At 39.6% G+C, this 20,891-nt stretch overlaps 1 protein-coding gene across 12 annotated transcripts in view; it reads right to left on the reverse strand.

The window, feature by feature from the left end:
* The window catches only part of ST3GAL3 (ST3 beta-galactoside alpha-2,3-sialyltransferase 3), a 174,844-nt gene that overhangs the window by 60,199 nt on the left and 93,754 nt on the right, over positions 1-20,891 (reverse strand). For all 12 annotated transcript variants that reach the window (XR_004426849.1, XM_033152358.1, XM_033152365.1 and 9 more), the window contains one exon: positions 8,774-8,868. Coding sequence is in view for 11 of the 12 variants with exons in the window: in XM_033152358.1 (XP_033008249.1) it covers positions 8,774-8,868 (95 nt within the window). In the remaining variant the exon portion in view is untranslated. The remainder of the gene's footprint in view (positions 1-8,773; positions 8,869-20,891) is intronic.

Below are 20,891 nucleotides of genomic sequence, written 5' to 3' on the forward strand. Positions count from 1 at the left end.
CTAAATCAGGAGTATCGTGTACTGGATCTTGCTCTCAGTGGAGGTTCCCCCCCCCTTTGTGCATTCTCAAAATAATGCTACCTCCTTAATTTTAAAAAGTAGGTTTGGACACTATTGTAAATTTTTTATAAATAAAAATAAATTGTTTCAGCTCAAAATTGGTGCTTTCCATAACAAGTGAATATATCTGAATGGATGATTCTCTTTTTAATTTTCTTTCACTTCACATTTAGGTAGCAGGTTGGTCTACAAAGCATTAGTAGTTGTAGTATTTTAGTTGTATATTCCACTCTTCCTCCCAAAGGAGTCCAGGGCAGTGATCACATAAGCAATAAAACAATTAAAGCATCTAAAAACAATTCCAATATAGATGCAGTCTGGGAAAGATCTTTACTCAAAATGCTTGTTCGCAAAGAAAGGTCTTCAGTATGTGCCAAAAAGACAATGGTGACGGTGCCTGTCTAATATTTAACAAGAAGGAGTTCCAAATGGTATGTGCCACAATACTAAAGACTGGATTTCTATATTGTGCCAAAAAGGTGGAATCTGCAAACTGCCTTGGTTGTGTGGGCAGAAAATTGGCATATAAACGTCATTTAAAAAAATACTGTATGTTTTGGTCAAACATAATTCAGAACCGGGACAACTGCAAATAGCTACTGTGAAAATTATGACTATAAGGAGGCAAGACTATCAGGCACTGAGCTTTTCAACAAGTTAAAAGGTGCAGAAGAGTTAGGAGTTTGGCTTGGCAAACCACATTTGAACAAGGGAAAGATTTACACTATGAAAGCAGAATTATGCAAGTTAATGGAAAATGCAGATAATATATAATATGCGAAGATTACAAGATCTATCTATCATTAGACAGTAATGTAAAGAAGTGTGGCTGCTGGAAGGGCTGTGATGAGTGTATATCCTGAGTGGAGGCAGCTTTTATCAAGCAGCATGGTAAATGGGAGAGGGGAGGAAGAAGAGAAAAAGTCTGACTTGGCATAAGGCTATTTCCTCCTAATGTTGCAAAACTTTTACAACTCCCCACCTTAGCTGGAGCTCCCTACTAAAATTATTCATTTAAAGATGAATAATGGGCGGGAAAGAAGACAATGAGAGTATAATCCTATGCATTTCACTCAGAACAAAGTTCCACTGAGGCGTGCTCTTCCTTAAGTAGGTATTTTTTTTTCTTTTGAAAATGGAGGGGGAGAAGGGAAAGTGTTCTGAGCACTATTTTCAGTTGAACATCCTGTGAAGCAGTAACTTATGTAAATTGTGTATCCTAATGTATGACTCATTGTAGGACACAGCAGATAATTTCAACTAGCCTTGCTCCACTTTTTATGACTGCTTCGGGCTAGTAAATCTCAAGGCTCTAGTGCAGAAGAAGCCAAAAATTGGTGTACCTCTTGTATTAGTGGAATAAAATTCAGGGGTGGGGGGAACTCTCCTAAGGAAATTATAGTGGTTTTCAAGAGCTATCTAATGGATTTGTACATTTTTGTTTTATGTTTTCATATATGCCAATTTCTACAAGTTAATGTATTGCAATGGAGGATAGCACCATAGCAAAATAAATTGTTATGAAATGCTGGCATGCACATAAGAATACTGATTCCTTAGTACTCAGGGAGCTGACTGAAAGATAATAATGCAGTTGTTGTTTTTTTACAATCCAGGTTGGCCCCAGCTTATTTAGTATGAATTATTCTCAAGTAACAAGGTCTTCTTTTTCCAGCTTTAATAATAATATAATAATAATAATAATTTTATTTATACCCCGCCCTTCCCAGCCAGAAAACCGGGCTCAGGGCGGCTAACATCAATTAAAATCACAGCAAGAAACTATGCAGGTTTGTAATAGATCTAGATCTCAAAATGATCCTAGTAAAATTCTTGGTGCATCCTGTTGCACTCATCTAAAGCCAACCTACCCCAAACAAAGCAGAGATTCTGCCAGAGGTCCAAACCATACAAATTCCCCTTCAGAGAATACTAAGCTTCCTGTCTACAACGTGCTTCTCTCACATTAAGGCTAAATAAACAGCCACTGGGCTTAATGACTCAGCATCCACTTCAGGGATCAACAAGCACTGATGGGATGCAGTGTTCCAAGCAAGTTTGGTCAGCTTGCCACATGAGTCAGCTCCATCTAAGTTTATATAGTGTCTTTCAGTAAAAAATGTTCCAAAACAGTAAACAATGAGAAAAAGTGAATTTTAGTATTTTATCTCCCATTGGTCTCTATTTGAAAAATTCACCTGAGCAGAACTTCTTTGGCAATGAGTATCTGGCACCTGCACACATGCCATTAATTTGACTTTACATGGAAGGCTCCCTGGAACAGGTTTGTGAGACACAAGTCAAGGGGTAACCATGTTGTCAGGTGCTAGGAAAGCTGGTAATATTTGTGCTAGAAAAATCTAGACCACAAGGTTAGCATTGCTGCTTTTATATGCTACAAATTTAGCCAAGAGACGTTTGGAATGCTGGAGATGTAAGAAAGCAGCAAGAAATTACGGGATTCTTACAGCCTAAGAAATGCAAGAGTATGTTGCAACAAGTAAAGAGAGGATGGGTGAAGATACGGAAAGCAGACACAGATCTCTCAACCCTGTAACAATTCTTTTTCTGATATATATCTAGGGCTGCATAACCATCATACATTTCAAGTGCATTTAAAACAAAAATAGCCCTCAAGAATCCTGGGAACTATAGCTTGTGAAGGGTGCTGGGAATTATAGCTCTGTAAGGAAGAAACTACAGTTCCCAGGATTCTTGGGGGCGGGAGAAATGCATGGTGTGTATGATACCTAAATCTGCACTACAAATACCAGATTTTTTGGCAGAACAATCTCAACTGTTCCCAGGAATTTGCACTGTGAGCTGTCCCAGGTCCTGACCTACCTGACCCTGCTTGACCCTGCCTTGGCAACTTAAAACCAAGGTACCGTATATACTTGAGTATAAGCCTAGTTTTTCAGCACACTTTTTGTGCTTTAAAAGCTGCCCTCGGCTCATACTCAAGTCAGCCATTCCTTAAGAGGTGTACAAGAACAGTGGTTCTTTACTCTCCCCAGGCAGCTTGTTCCATTCCTGAACTGCTCACATAAATGCAAACTTTAGACCCCAGAAGGCAGAAAGCCTATCAGTTAAGGAAGTATTAAAACCCCACAGGTGCTCACTTTCCCTGGCTCCTGCTTAAACAGGACAGGATCCCAGCCTTCTCTGTATAACACAAGGGAACATTGCGCTGTGGGTTAAACCACAGAGCCCTAGGGCTTGCTGATCAGAAGAATGGCGGTTCGAAACCCTGCGACGGGGTGAGCTCCACAGCAGCAAAGGAGGAAGAGGAAGGAGCAGCCCAAAGGGCTGCTCGTTCCTCCTCTACCACAGTGGCAAAGGTGAACCGGCTTATACTTGAGTCAATAAGCTTTCCCACATTTTTGTAGGGAAATTAGGTGCCTCGGCTTATATTTGGGTCGGCTTATACTCGAGTATATACGGTACCTGCTGCAGGATTCTGGTATAGATCAGCCCTCTCTAGGTCATGTTCAGCACTTTGTGACTCACAACTCTGCAAAAGCAGCACACTGCTGATGAGTACAACTGCAGTGTCAGAGTTCATACTGTGAGAAAAGAAAGCAGTCATGGCACAAAGATATCCAGTGCCACATAGTTGCTCTTCAAATGAACGCAATCAGATGTAGGATGCTTTGCTCTGGAGTGATACATGCAGTTTTCATAACCAGATTCATGATACCAATGCAGGGCACACCTAGTTTATGATGTACCTGCTCTGAGAGTTTTAACTTCTTAAATTTCTAGATTAGCATAATAGCAATAAATCAGGACCACAGAAAACTATGTAGATGAGCTGTAACACATGTGGAAAGACATCAAAATTGGATGTAGAGCAATATCCAGCTGTACATGGAACATACTTTTGCTTTTCTGATTCCTTGGGGGTTATTATTCTTGATCCTCAAGCTTCTAGGATTTTTGCCAGGGGCATGCAAGCTATTTCCAGAGTCTTGGGTATTAGGAAAAACTTCAAAGGGGTTTCAATGGAAGCTTTGGTAGAAAAAAGGCCAATGAAGATATGTGGGTTCCGGCTAAGGCCTCATCTCATCCAAAATGCATACTTTTAGGTTCGTCATAACTAAGAAAAGGTTAACTCTCAGATAAGGGAGCTGCATCTATTTTTCCTCCTCTCTTTGAGTAATTTTAGAATGCTCTCTGTTCTCTTGGGAAGTGCCAATCAATATTCATGGGATTCCTATCCCACAGAGTAAAAGGCCAACCAAAGTGGCACAAAACACTTTGGCTACGACATAAAAAACCAGGATCAAAATTTCACTCGGCCATGAAGCTCATTGGGTGACTACATGCAAGGCAAGCCTTCTTAATCAAATCTACTTCACAGGGTTCTCGTGCTGATAAAGTTGGGGGGGGGGACATGAACCACCAGCTTCTTGGAGGAAAGGTGTAATATATTATAATAATTATTATAATTATAATTATTATTTAAATTTATTAGTCGCTTGTTACTCAAAAGCCTCCTAGTGACTTATGTCACAGAAAAATATATTTAAGTACATTATACCTTAGAAAAAAGGAGGGGGGAATCATAGAATATGTTAGTATTCCATACAACGTATTAGGAAAACAAAATCAACACACCTTAGCAGTAATAAACAACATTACCAATAAGCAAACAATAAACAAAGCAACACTCACAACCACTAATTAGCAGATAAACAAAAAGAACCTCTCCCCTTCCTTAGCCCCCAACCATTCAATATGGTTAAACTGTTTGTTTGTTTGTTTGTTTGTTTGCCCCCTGCCTACCCACCACAGAGATTTAGGCAAGTGGGAAACAGGTGAAGGGGATTTTCAGTGCTGGTGCTCCAATTATGTTATTCTTTACCTATTTGCCACTTGCCTAAATTTCTGAAGGTGGAAGGCACCTACAGGAGGGTCTCTCATGTAAATCTTATGCATGGGCAGGTTAACTGGAAAGGATGCAGTATTTTATTTATGCTCTTTGACTATTGTTTTCATTATAAGATGGAGGAAGTTGCACCCTAAAACCTCTGTAGATAGCAAGAGATCCATTCATGAAAGAAACAGACTGCTGAACCTCATCATGTTAATGTAGAATAGTTACCATAACACAGCAGACTGAAAAAATGGTTCTCAATGAACACAGGAGGTTGATGAGGGAGTGAAAATGGGAAAGAACTCCTGCTCTCTGAACTTCAGCTCCTCCAGACACAGATCTGGGCAAGAAGCCAAGAAGGAGGTGTAAAGACAGATAGTTTGGTTCAGTGCAAATTTGAATTTTGATGTCAGCATGCATCTGTATTTTATCAACAGAGATAAAGTATTATTTATATCAGCATGCCAGATGTGAAAAGAGACTGCTATGCAGCTAAAAGAATGTTAAGGGAAGGGAATGGCATAGATTGTGTTTGGTAGTGCTCAGATGTGCTTGTTTCAGTATGCCCTGGAGGTCAATACTTCCAACTGTGCATGCATAGCTTTCTACCCTGCAGAGCTCATAAAAGCAAACACTTTGACGTAACAATTGCCTCCACAGGAATGTAGGCATATATGTGAAAAATGTGAAGTTAAAATTGGTCACCCACACAGATTTTTCTAGGACAATCCCATGATCAGGAGCCAGCAGGAACTGTTCCAGAAAATTCACACAGGTGAAGAATTCTGACATGACATTTTCCTAATGTGTGCCTTCTCAAACATTATTTTACATAGTTTTATGGCATAGAAGTTTTTGTTGATTAAGCAGCATATTGACTTTGTTATATACATAAATGAACAATTTTTTTCTATTGCTATTATTTGTTTATGCATTTCAGTAAATAACTTAAGAAGTTATGGCAGGTGTGGCATTTGTAACAAATTGCTATGTTGAAACCAACCGTGCTTATTAATAATTATAAAATATACTGTAGTCTACTGGTATGAAACCTAGTCCAATCTCAACACTAAAGTCTACTGGTATGAAACCTAGTCCAATCTCAACACTAAAGTTTTGGTTAGCTTGCTTCTTGGTGAAGCCAACCCAGACAAGGCATAGAAGAAGAACTCTCAGAATCAGTTTGACAAACAACTCACAGACTAAAACAGTCTGGTACAACAGCTCGAAACTTTAAAATGTTACTGTCCAGACTATGTACATCACAGCCAGGGTGAGCCCAAGTTCACAGAACAAAGCAAGTTAATCCCCTTGCCATTTCAAATCAAACAGCTGACAAGCAGACTGAAGCTCCTGAACATTTGCACCAAGTACTTCTCATGGTATGCTATACACTTCCTTGACAAAGGTAGGATTAGCTGCCCTCTGATGCTAAACTGGCACATCCTCTTCTCAAGCATCGCCCAATTTCTCCAGTTGCTGTAGTTCTGGCAAGCACCAGCAACTTCTTCTTGCAGTCTCCTTTCAATTGGCACCAGACTAGCCCTGACTGAAGACCTTAATGAGGTGCTGATCCCATCATCAGGTCACTATTATTCATCCCCAATGCATCCCCTGGGATAAGCAGAAAAAGCTGATGTAAGTATCCCAGTGACGTGTGATGCGAGAAGGTTGCCATTTGCCTCTCTCACGCTCCTAGCCTGTCAGCACAGCCATTAGGCTCACCAGTTTACAGAGAGTAATAATTCTTCCCTCCCACATATACAAACTGCCTTGGACTGAATCCTGGCACAAAGTTCTGTCCCATGAGGGCATTAAACAATCCATTCAGTTGTTTTGCTCCCATTGCTTCAGCTCCCAGCCATTTAAGTAATGGCAGTTTCTGTTTTTAACTGAAGAAAATCCAATATAAAACCCTGGATTTACATAACACTGTAGTGGTGACACAAGCTGGCAGCAACCAGGAAATGCAAAGCAAAGACTGCCAAATATATTCAGTCATCCTGTGCTGAGGTTCTCCATTTTTATTCTACTTGGCAAAAGACTTGATCAGCTGCTTGTGAGACCTAAAACCACCTAGTACAAAGACCTGCATTCCTCTCTGTATCCGCACACCTTGAAAGCCAGGAGATAAAGAATGGTGCAATTCTCTTGTAGTGAATGAAGAGTTTCTATTTCTGGACAATTTGCACAGCTGTATTTAATCATCCGCTTTGCTAAGAGGAAAGCATAAGAAAAGAAAAATGTATACAGCTTATTACATCTACACTGACTAGGTCTGGTACAATGATAGGGAAAGGGTGAACAAATTCCTCCTTATACTAGGTACAAGGACTATAAGAATGACAAGCTCATGCTTCCAAGACCCTCCCCTTATTAGGGAAACTAATGCCATTATATGAATAATAATACATATTGCCTCATATAGAGCAGATTTATTTACACTCAGTCCTGCTCCTACTGCAGTGTGAAGACAGATGCTACAGTGAGATTGTTACCAGTTCCCCATGCACAGTGTTAATTAAAATCATATCTAACAATACACAAGAACTCATGGAGCCCAATTCTAGGATCACTTTATGATATACATGCACCCAGTATCATGAACCGAAGTCTTACAATATGGGCCAAATAATCCCAATATCCACAAATAAAGTAAGTCAGGCAAGTAATGTAATTTATGAGATGCAGAATTAATTTCAAGTTTGCCATGGTCTTCATCCTACTCACTGATTTTTCCGAAGTGGCTACAAAAGGATCAAAGTACAAAGCTATGCCACTTTAGGTAATTAATTCACAGGGTCAGAATCAATAGGTGTGGGTAATCACAGAGTCAGGATCAACTTCCTTTAATTGGTAATCAGTTCTATTTTTAAAGGGATAATTAATTTTCCAATTAATTCTTAGGGTAATCAGCTGTACAATTAATTCTTAAAGTATAGCCGCAGAGCTTGTGGAGGTCTGTTAAGTGTCTTGTGATATGCTTGAAGGAGGAAGTAGGAAGGAATTTTTGAGGTGGGAAAGCTCAGTTTGCAAAGAAGCAAGCCAACTGGTAATCAGGCAGAACTAAAAATAGTGTTGATAGGAACTCAGAATAACAGTACAACATCCACACGTTCTTCTAACCAGACAGTGAATTTCAAATGAGGCCAGAAATCATAGCTGTCAACCCTCCCTTCTGTTTCCCAATGCTATAATAAGGGAATTCCCCCCCCCCCAAAGGGAAAGGCTATGCAGAAATGCACAGTGAAAATAGGTGAACTCTCAAGTGAGGCAGAAAAACGAACTGCTCCTCAAGGAAGGGGAGGACCTGACATCTAGTCAAAGCTCTGCCTCTTAATTGAGTAGAGGGTAACAATATCCACCTGGTGGTGTCCTAGTGCCCACTCAAGAATGTAGAATTCAACATCACACTATTACAAATGTTCCATCTGCATAAGCATTTCAACTCGCCACATGCTATTTCAGAGCCAATTTCAGGAGCCACAGGGTCATGTGGAGGGGAAGGGGGGAGCCCTGTTGCTCAAGTGGAAGTCCTTCCATAGGGTTACTGCTGATGGGGCTCCGTAGCAGTTTAAGTCCACAAGCTGCAGATACCATAGACACACAGAGTATGTTTTTTTTGGGAATATTTTATTTGTTGAATATAAGAACAACATATAATCAAATACAAGCAATCAAATACAGTTTCCCCCTACCCCCCCCAAAAAAGCAGCCCCAACTACGGCCAGGTAATTACATTAGTAATATAGAGTATGTTTAACAATAGGCACCTTCTATTTTTGTACTTCAGCAGGGCATTCATGCTATGGTAATGAACTACTGCTATCCTACCTTGTCCTTTAATTCCAAAAGGAGGTACAAAGTCCCGGATTCGTGCCCACTTTCTGAAGGAATCATCCAAAAACATTGGTGCTGGCTTTGAGAACCTGAAAAATATAATGAAGCAGAATCTTTTTTTAAAGGGGGGAGGAACTCAATGAAGAGAAAAGGTTTTATTACCTAAGTGCAAATTGTAAAACTATGTGGCTCAGCAGCCAGCAATGATAGAGGGCAAATCAAACAGAGAAAAAGGAGTCAGGGAACCTGTGGCTCTTTTAATCTTAGGAATGTCCCTGGTCTAGAAGGTCATGGAAAAACTGCAGGGGAGAGAAGTTGCTTCTTGTGGTCTTTCGGAAGTAAACAACAGCAGCAAATTCAAGATCTGTGTACAAGCTAATGAACTATTACTGGAAAGGTGGAAAAACCTCCAGAGATGCCATTGACCTGATTTATTTTTCTTCTGAAAATTAATTAGTATATTTAATATGTTTTAAAAATCAATATATCATTTCAGATACACAGTTTAATTCAAATAAAGCAGACACAAAATTCATAATATAAAAATGTAGCATACCAGACTAATAGAAGCAAAATATGTGCAGACAAGCCTATAAAGCTTACAAACAATGTGTATAATCTCCAAAATCAGTTTTCTAAAACACACAGAGAGACAACTTATTTACTTTGGCCACACAATGAGCTCCACCTAGTTCAGGCTCAACCACATCTACTAAATCTGGCACAAGAGGACAAGACTTAGAAATAAAATGGGCAGTAAGAATTTGACAAAACATAACAAGAATAATCAAGAGCACACTCACTTTCTCTTAAATAGATGTTACTTATATGAAGTGCTAATTTTAAGAAGAGCTTGTATAAGGTATAAAAGGGTACTTAATTTTTTGTGAAATTTATTTGTTTAATAATTTATATCCCTCATCATAAAAAATCATTTCATATACACTCTCGTGGTTGTTAGTAATGATTTGTTTGTTTGTTTGTTTGAGAGCCAGATAGTCACTTTAGTCATACTTTTCTAGGTTTCATTTGTCTTCCTACACTGCCTATTTCTCCAAGTATATTTTTGTAGCTTGCCCTAATCCTGGAGGGTGCCACATAAAACCTTCGCCATCATCACAACTGTAGTCATACCATCAACAACAGAATGGCTGTTCACACCACTGTAAGAACTAGATCTTGTTATCTGCTCACGGAGTAGACCTTCATGGCATAGAATGGAACTGACTTCTTATATAATGTAGACTCAAGTGTCCCAGCCTCAACTGTACAATCAGAGCAGACCAGTGTTTAGGCAAGAAACTAGAACCCTTCATCCTTTTTAGTCTTCTGAATATTAAAGGGAAGAAGATGCCCATCAAAGCCAGCTGTCACACAGATGCCTGACTTCAAGGGCCAAAAAAACACACTGAAGTTTTAAACTGAAAACAAAACCAGAGCAGCACTTGTTTTTTTGCTATGGAAACGTGTCTCTAGTTACAGAGGTCTTCCTTTATGGATGCTCTAGAAAGCTGTTGGAAATGACACTTTTAGGATATTTATAAGGAGAAACAACAACTCTGACTGAATTTAAATTTATATTGCTCACATATTTTTAAACCAGTAGTGGAGAAAAATGGGGAACAGGGAATTGGTCTGATCAAGTCCAAGTAACTTATTGTGTATTTTGCCATATGAGGGCTAACATGAGCTTCGGATAATATGAGCTGGCTTAGTTCCAAAGCTTGGTTTTTTTTGAGATTAATGGCTACTAGAGAGAAATGTCTTTCAGAGCCCAGTTTGACCCAAAATATATTTCTATTTTGACTTTCATGTGAGAGTCACTTCTCTCTGCCAAGTACAGCACCCAGGACCAGGGACAAGAACAGCTCTTGACCATCCAGAGTATTGGACACAGACACACATTAGCTTGCCGTTGCAGCCTGGCTATGTATTGTGAATGTCTTGGTAACAAACATGAGAGCATGACAAGTTGCTGCCATGCAATACAAGTGTAATATAATGAAATCTTTCTAGGACACAGCTGGCTGCAAAATTCAGTCCTTTTGCCATTTTTCACAATGAATACAGACAAGTAGCCACATTTTAAGGCACTTTTTATTATGTATTTTGGAACTTAATTTAGACAGAAACCACCTTTCGCATGACATTTTCAATGCAATTACATTATTGTGGTCTGCCTACAAATGAGAAGCAGAATGTTAGGAACAGTTTGAAAGAAATTGGTATAAAGTCTAATCATCATCATCATCATCATCATCATCAAACCTTTTATTGGCATCACATACAAACATCCATAGCAAATCAATACAGAATTACCACCTCCCCAGTGACACAGAACAGTTTTCAATAGGCACGCAGGGGAAGCCCGAGCCCTGGAGCGTCATCCTCTCATCATTACCACTACGTTAGTGTCATTTTTTGTATTTAACATATTACTCTGAGTTGAATTATTATTTTTGGAGTGTGGTAGAGCTGATCCATAAACCTACTGGAGCACTCAAGGCTTCTAGTATGAGTGAGCCAAGGGGATGCAGTTTCAGGGTATCCTGAAACACAATGAAGGTAAGCAAAATCTGAGGGAATTTACTGCTTACAATTTGCAAAAAGGAAGCATAAAGTAGTGAGTGAATTCTCAGTATGTATATCTATGCACATGCTCTTTTGTCACAGGTATGCTGGTATGTCTCCCTTTCTCTCCCACCCCTGTCTCACACGTAGTAACAGCAACCAGACAGCCAAAGCTTCATGGTGATCAAATTTCCTTAGTACAAGCAAGCATGAAAGGAAGAGGAGGGAGGAAAGTCCATTGCTGGGCACTGTTTACAGTATTAGCTGGCATCAAACAAGTTCCGCAGGTAGCAGTCTTAACTGCAGTGATTATACTAAGAAACAGAAGCCTGATGGTTGCATATTGGATGGGGAATTATGTCTGGCAGAAAGAAGAATGCCGTTTTCAGCATCACTATCCACAGACACAAGAAGTAAACAACAATCTAATAAGTAAGTGCCAATGATATAATTCTTAGCAACTTAAATGCTGACAGAGCCTGAATCAGAGCCAATATATTACTAGCTTTATTCAGGGCCAGAGGTAGACATTATCTGAAACACATGGCCATGCTAATCCATGATTCTTTGTCTCTTGTTAACCTCTAGCTGAAGGAGATGCTTGAAGAGGCATCACATTTAGTATTTCACTCACCACTTACATTTAGCAGTCAATGAAGTGGTAAATGAAATGGAACAGGGCCTGAGAAATGCTGGTCATGATGGCATTACATCACACATCTGCTTCAGCTAGATGTCACCACGAGACAAGGGAAAGAGACACAGATCAGTGATGGCCATAAAATTTAAATAACTTCCTAGTTTAGCACTTACTATAAAAATAAACCACTACTTCATGTGGCTGTATCCTTCACTATACAAACCTTTTCCTGTTGTCTCCCTGCTGCAGTAACCATGTGCGGTTTTCCAAAACTGCTCTAAAAATAAGTTATAATCATTGCCATTAAGGCTAAAATAAATTCTGATTTTTGTAGAAAAGTATTAACAGGTCCACAAAACTTTAAAAATTTCTTAAGGATCTAATAAAGTTGATATCAGGTCTACTTTGCATATTGTAGTTAAACCATAGTGCTATGTGAATAGAAGCAAACCTAGGTTTACATGCTCCCACATCTTTCTATGGAACAGCTGCAAGGAGGAGATCAGAAGCATCTGCTTGTTCACAAAAAAAGAAGAAGAAGCATCTGCTTGTTAATAAAGTAATCAGATTTCATAATTACATCCAAACTGGGTAAGGTACTTTACAGTTTGTAGATTACAGTTTATTGATACAAGCCAAACTTAAGTCTCACTAGCAGAGAACTGGAAAGCAGTTAAAAGCCTGGTTTGGATACAATACTAGACTTGCATAGAATGACATATTCTATGCTAGACTTGCATAGAATGACATATACACCTACTCTGGTGTTAACAGTTAAGTCCAAACACAAAGCTGCAGTTAACCTATGTTCTGAGAGAAGAAATGACATGGTGTTTTATGTAGGCTTACACAAAATGTAAATGCTAGTCTTCACACAATATATGCAAATGTTTTCTGAGGTCCCGGGCCCCGTTTTGACCCTGGGCAGGGGTACAATATACCTGCTGCACCCCCATATCTTGAGCCATTCATTGTACCACTCCAAGACATAGGCACTATTAATCTAACCTTTTAAGTGACAAGCACTTGAAAAACTAGCCCTGCCTCTGTTCAGATGGTGCTGCCATCTTATCACCACCAAGTCCTGTCACAAAACATACACATTTAATTGTTTTGGGAATCAAAGCAGAATAATTCATTTGGTTCAAGAGATACAGTTTGTTTCTCTGTAAACTCAATTTCATGTCGCTGGGGAAGGGCAGCATGTGTCTCAGTTCAAGTATTCAAAGGCAGTCCTGTCACCCGTTTTAAGTGCATTTTGTACACTATGTACTAGAGCTCCTCCCCAAACAGCCATTACTTGGGAACTGCAAAGCCTATATTAATTACTTCTACAGCAATCTAAGCGGAAACTATTCCAGATAGCACTCTTCTATTACACTAAACAGGAATTCCACTTGCAATGCATTAAACAAAGTCCAGTGTTGTTTCACAACAGGCCTTTTCATCTTTAAACCTAATGCCAGAATTTCCTAGAAACAACAGTTCACAACTCTGTCCACAACATGAAGAAAATGCCAAAAATAACTACTCTTTTCTAAACAGTCTTCTCAACCTACGCCATGCACAGGGCTTGTCAGACACAGGGCTGTCCATGTATTTTTCTGCCTGTTCCACTGCTTTCTGACTCTGAAATTATCGGCAAACCAACATGTTCTATAATCATACTGATTTACATAAATGCTGTTTAATATAAACACACCTCCTGAGATCCTGAGGGGACAAATTTTTAGAAGAAAAATTATATAAACAGATATTTTACCAAATCAAGGGTAAGCTTGTAAAACCTCTTTATGAGAACAGCTTTTAGAAATAATACATGTGAAATGGATACATGAGAAACTGCCATGTTGGAAGAGAGGCAAAAGGCTCTGAAACAAACCCTTAAGCACAGTTTCAGTTTCCCCTAAATGGATCAGAGATAGGCTGGGGATTTAGAAAGCTAGCTGTGAGGCGTATGCCAAATGCTTTTGCAAATATGCAAAATTAAAAAGAAATAACAGCTTTTAAAAAGTGTAGCTGCACTCTCTGAGCATTAAATACAGGGAAGCATAAATTTAGCCTTCTGCATAGACACTGGTAGGAGAAAGGGGGCTTTCTGAATAATGGAGAATCTAGTGCAGGCTTTCACCACGTATTGGTTGTAGACAAAATATGGGCACATCCACAGCCTGATGCAGGATACCTTCTCCTTCATTAAGCACAGCCTGTGAAAGACAAGGTGGCTAAGGGAAATGGGTTGTTGTACAATGCGGCTGCAATGTGCATACTAAAGCTGCAGTTCAACAACTTTCGCAATGCTGCAGGCAATTCCCAGGATATACCTCTTGGCTCACACACAGCTTCCTGCACTGTCTCCCAATTCAACCCAGCCAAAAGAAGTAGCATGCATCTTGAGAAGAGTGTTCCAGGATTCCATTCAATGTTGCAGAGCCTGGTGAAGGGCAACACTTGGCTCATGTAATTCAACCATTTCTCACTGCCACCCTAGTAATTTTCTATTGGTTATCTCACCCAGAGCTTGTGGGAAGGGGATTAAGATCAACCCATTCAGTACATAGCTTTCTCAGCAGATGGTGGAGAAAAGAATCTCAATAGCATGTTGCAGGGAGAAGAAAAGCCCTGTTCTCTTGGCAAGTTTTCCCCAGTATTTGTTCTCAAGAAAGCAAATGTATTGATTCAACATTTTGCAAATGAAACTGTAACTTCTCAGAATGGCTGGAACACAGCTTAATCCTAATCATTCTTATTTGTATAAAGCTCAGCTCTTCTCCTTGAACCTGAACAACTACTCTATAAAGCTTGAGTCTAGCACACACTTACCGGTAACAGCCAGCAAGAACTGGTCCAATAAAAAAATACAGCTCGCTCCATTATTTTGTGCTTCAGAAGCAAGAGCCAAAAATCTTATGCCCATATTTATTTTAGGGATGCTCACTTGATTAGGTATACTGGTTGGGGGAGAGGGGGAAATGGCTTCAGTTAGAAGTGCATACAGATATACATATTTTTTCTATGCGGCTCTTGCAGAAGTGCACTTACTATATCTGTGGCATATATGTACAATCCTCTCTCCCAGAATGAGGTAAGTGAAACTGTTCCCTCCTCCCACACGGCAAGGAGCAGAAGCTACATTTGATTGGTTGGCCCTTGAGTCAATCATGAAACTCTTTTCAGAATTGCTTTCCAAGAGTTTAAAAACGTTAAGACTTCTTCTTTAAAGAGTGCCACATACTTGTTCACATGAAGATGCAAAAGTACTTGAGAGTAAGAGAAAAAACAAGCAAGCATCCCACCTGACCTGAAGCACGGGGGAAAGAGGTAAAAAGAGACAATCTGGATTCAATCTGGAGGCTGTACATGTATTGCTTAAGGACCAAAGGCAGGGGATTGTGGTAGGCACAGACTGTAGGAAAACCCTAATCACAGCAGGAACACTCTCTGCTTGCAGGTAAATCTGCATGACATCTAAATGAAATGGTTGAAATACATTGCTTAGAAGGATTAATGAAACCAGTCTTCCACAACACTAGCATGACTCAAATATGCAGCAGGCACCATCTGATTCTAAGCAACCTAAAGTATTGTAGCCAACAAATACCAAATATTCCACATCAGTTTTGTGTCTCAGTTGCTGTTTGCAGTAAAACACATGGCCCTCACTTTGTAAGAAAGCATCATAGTTTTCACTTGTGCTCACCAAGCCAAAAACTTCCACTCTGCTTTGCTGCGTCAGTACTGTAATTACTCTCAAGAATCCATCACTTTGTGGTATTGTTACACAGAAATACATGAACTTGCCACCTCATTGGCTTGTATAGTAAAGCAGAAGGAAAGAGAAGAATGAAAAACCATGTACAGAATTTGTTATCTGTATGAGACCTACAAAGAACTCCTCTCTCTCAGGATTTTCTTGCCTTCTTGGACTTTATTTCTTACTCCCTGAACTGCACTACATCCCAGTTCCTACAGAAAGCTACCACGAGGGCTGTAGTAAAAAAATCAGTAGGGTTTGACTTTTAAATTGAATTAAATTAAAATTTCAATTCTTAACTGAGATTTGACAGAAAATATATCAAAATGCTTAGTCAACTTACTAAAATTCTAAAATTCTTTCTAGTAGCACCTTAGAGACCAACTGAGTTAGTTGCTGGTATGAGCTTTCGTGTGCATGCACACTTCTTCAGATACACTGAAACAGAAGTCACCAGATCCTTAAATATAGTGGGGGAGTGGGGAGGGGTATTACTCAGAAGGGTGGTGGGAATGGGTGATAGGCTGATAAGTGTGGAAAACCTGGTTGACGACTCTAACGGCTGCAATTAGTCTTGCAGGGAAAGGCAAGGGGTGAGATGGCTAAAGATAGCTTTGTTATGTATAATGAGATAAGAATCCAATGTCTTTGTTCAAACCAGGTTTCTCCATGGTTTTAAGTTTGGTGATTAGTTGCAATTCAGCCACTTCTCTTTCCAGTCTATTTCTGAAATTTCTTTGTATTAAGACAGCTACTTTGAGATCTTTTATAGAATGTCCCACCTGTAACTGTTACAAAAATTCTGAAAGCCACAATGAAGCCAGAATGGAAACAATACCTTTAAGTGCCAGATTTAAAATGCAGTTCTTGCAAAATTAAAGGCTTTTGCCTCCAGTCAGCTGTAAAGCAGTGAAATTATAATACCTCCAGGCAACTTAGAAAGTTGTACACACGCAAGCCTCTTAAACAGAAGGTAAGGTCATGTGGCCAGCATGAATAAGCCACTTCTGGCAAAACCAGAGCAGTGCACCGAAACGGCGTTTATCTTCCCTCCAGAGCGGTACCTATTTATCTTCTTGCACTTTGACGTGTTTTCGAACTGTTAGGTGGGCAGGAGCTGGGACAGAGCAACGGGAGCTCACCCCATCATGGGAATTCGAACCACCAACCTTCCAATCGGCAAGCCCTAGGCTCAGTGGTTTAGACCACAGTGTCCCTTATTAATGGTGCTGCATACTGCTTATAAAGCACTCAGACTTTAGATGGGTCATTAACAATCCCAGGACCAAATCCATCCATGCCTCTGTGTCTGTATGCATGTGCAGGAAGGTACTGATAGCTGTAACAATGGTACTTGCAGGCAGACCACTACTTATTAAATAAGTCCAGCGCCGAGGGCCTTCTCGGTAGTGGCGCCCACCCTGTGGAATGCCCTCCCATCATATGTCAAAGAAATAAACAACTATCAGACTTTTAGAAGACATCTGAAGGCAGCCCTGTTCAGGGAAGCTTTTAATATTTGATGAATCGTTGTATTTTAATATTCTGCTGGAAGCCACCCAGAGTGGCTGGGGAAACCCAGCCAGCTGGGCGGGGTATGTATGTACATACGTACATACGTACGTACGTATAAATAAATAAATATTATTATTATATCCCACATTTTGCCATCAGTTTTTTGCATTGCCCTCTTCAGCTTATGTTTCTGCTATAGCTCATCCCTGCACAACATATTATCACTATCCCTGCCCCGCTGTTTCCTAATCAGTTAAAGAAAACCTACATCATCATTTTCTCAGTTCTGTTTTTCAGGACGGGAGGTGAAAGGACTGGCTCACCTCCCATTCCATACCTTAAGGTGGTCATCCTATAAACCTAGTTGCTTTAACCAGTCAGTTATTGGCAACCCAAGCTGATTCTCACTCTCTCACACTTTGTATGGATGTGGAAAGTGCACTGATATTACTTTTCTTTTCTAAAAATGTTTCAACTGGCCTCTTCATAATTTAAATCACTCTTCAAGCAAAAACCAGTCCTACAACATTGCAGGCCAAAAGTTGACACTTCCAGAAGCTTTGCAGCAAAAATAAGGAGAGTACAATGGAAATACTTAGGCAACATTGAGCTACTGCTAGCCTCTCACGGGAAGCTTTAAAAGATTCTTTATTGTGCAGCTGAAATAACCAAAAAGATGTCAGCTGATCTGAACGTAAAGCTCATATTAAAAAGAGATGTATCAGAAGTTGTAATGATTCAATTGCAATTGATAGCTTTAAAAGATTCCAAATGCCTTATATAATTAATCCCATGGAACATTTTAAGAGAGTCATTGGAAATCTTTTCCAAAAATGCCTGTCCAGCAGACATTTTCCATAGTATCAAAGCAAAAGGGGGGGGGAATTAAAAGAGGGGGAAAGAGAGAGAGAGTACTAAAACATCTGATAACACTGGCGATCTTTCTTATTGGAACTGAAAGACATTGTTCCCATGAGGCTTTGAAAGAGAGATTGGTCACTAGCAACGCAAAGTACTTCCAGCAGGTTTTCTTAGTGCTTGTTGGCTAAAAACAAGCATTCACCTAGAACACCAGGAAGCATCTGGGTTTGTTTATGGATCTTTATAACGTCCCACTTCAGCTTAAATTTCCTCTGAAACCATTTTTAACGAATCCAAGTGGCATTTAGCATCAGCTCACATTAATGATCTAGAACTTCTCGGTAATTTCCAGTGAATATTTAAATTTAAGCAACAATTACTACGAAATTATTCAGTAGTAAGCATCCAGAAAGGTGACATTAACAGTCTTGTAGAAAACTGAGGAAGCATTAGTGCATTTCATATTTCTGTTAATAAATGTCAAAATTACAATAAAAAAGCAGAAAACCTCAAATATTTTAGATTCTTAATATGTACACAAGATCACAAATGAGCTTATAAATTCAATTAAACATCATATCTTTATTCATCATCATCATCATTTTTTAAATTGATATACTGTTCTTCATCAAGAGACCAAAGAGTGATTTACAACATCAAACACAAAATTCATTTGCAACAAATAAAAAAATGCTTCCAAGATGTCAAGTGCACCTCTCCACTAAAATATGAGAGCTCATGTTGTAGTTGCAGCAGTCAGAGCATGCCAGACAGACAGTGGTGCACTATGGTTGCTGCTACTACTTTGTTTGTTGTTCCATTTCTCTCATAAGAAAGAAACAGAGTGAAAGGACAATAAGTATGTGGTGAACCATAATAATTGTTCTGGTTTCAGTAGAATTCAGTGGTTGCCACTGAGTATTCCTCTTTTTTGGGGGGGTGCATCCACATAAGGCAGCAGCTAGCAAAATGAGAAGGCTGGGTGACCACTGCCATAGTGTTTGTTTTAAAGGAACCTCTGTTTGCTAATGCTCTGATGCAGCAGGAAGAGAAGCTGAAAGATGTTTTGAACCTAAAGTCCAAACAGCATAGAACAGTAGTAGAAACAGCTCTATAAAACCCCATATAATTGCTGTCACAGGAACTGCATCATTGATGACATTTGCCTCTATATATTAAGGTGTAGACTTGATAACAAATGACATAAAGATTCACACTCATGTGATTTTATCATGAGAGAGAAGTAACAAAAACCTCTCTGGCCAAATCTGTTATTAGTACTGGGAAGTTTCATCTGTTATGGTTCACTTCACATTACTTCTCAGCAACTGAAAAACTTGTGATCATGTACATAAAAGATTACCTAACGCACAAAGATTTTCTCTGAATCCATGCACAGAATCCAGAAAACACAGAAATAGGAGTGGAAATGCAACAATAAGACCTGGAACCATTTCAGGTTTGTTTGTTAATTTGGAGAATCTATTTCACATTTCTTCTGGAATCCAAAACAGTTTCAATACAAGGTTTTTAAGGGTATTATCATGCTTGAGGACACAGCTAAGTTTCATCATAAAGGCTAGCTAAATTTTCCTTCACACTCTAGAAAGCCTTCAGCTTTTAGATCTAGACATGCAACACCAAACCAAAACAGTCTTGGACAAATGACCCCTGTAGATCTAATTTCTCTTTCCCAACTATTAAATCAATTAAGTTGTGGTTATTCAGAAGTATGATGCTATGTGTGTAACTCACACCCCTGGGCTTTATTCTCATTCCCGAAGTTTCAGAAGCCTACCCAGCAACTTCATCCCATTTCACAGGGATAGCCAATGTGCTGTTTTCCAGATGCTGTTGAACTACAACTCCCATCATCCCTGAACATCAGGCATGCTTGAAGTGTAGTCTAACATCTGGAGGGTGCCACATTGGCTATCCCTGCTTTAGATATTTCCAAGTGACTTTAATAACACAACAGAGTTTGCTCTTCTGCTCATTGTGTGTATGTTTGTGTGTGTCATACATATCTGCTCACCCGAGCAATTCTCCTAGAGTTTCTACTAGAAACACACCTCCCTATTCCAAGACGATTTCCTTTAAACTCTTCAACTAGTAGTCATGTTCCAGACTCCTCTCTCTCTCTCTCTCAATTCTTCATTGCCATGAATGCTTTCAGCACCATCATTAACACCAACATTCCAAATAAATGTAACAGACAGGAGTGGTGTGCCAGCAGTTCCATCTCCTGACCTTGTTGCATTCCAGCAGTTTAAAGTAAGCCAAATAGTGGGAATTGCTTAAATCATATTTCCCACTGTGACAGCTTTAAAATTCTATTTCAAGCACCCAGAGTCAGCCTTAGGCAGTATTGTCGCCCAGGAGAAATATTAAAATGCTGGTGCCACCCTTACAGGGTCTTGCCACCTTTCTGCAGCCCTTCTTCTGCTACCCATTGCCTGGCCCCACAGCTTGATGACAGACCCTTAAGAGGCCTCTTAAATCTCTTCTAGAACTAAGACAGCCAAGTGAAAGAGACAGCTCTCCATGAACTAACAATGTTTGACCTTACCACCAGGTTCACTGTGAGAAAGGGGAAAGCACATTATCAAGGACACAGCTGAAGGCATGCAACTCCCCTTCTCACTGTCCTCCACTCTTGAGTCTGGATTTTCAGATCTAACACAGGGACCTCAGTGCTGGATTTACGTATAAGCTAAACAAGCTATAGCTTAGGGCCCCACTTTCTTGGGGCCCCCAAAAAAATTAAAGAA

This window comes from Lacerta agilis, chromosome 6 (genome assembly GCF_009819535.1).
Source record: "Lacerta agilis isolate rLacAgi1 chromosome 6, rLacAgi1.pri, whole genome shotgun sequence".
Lineage (NCBI taxonomy): Eukaryota > Metazoa > Chordata > Lepidosauria > Squamata > Lacertidae > Lacerta > Lacerta agilis.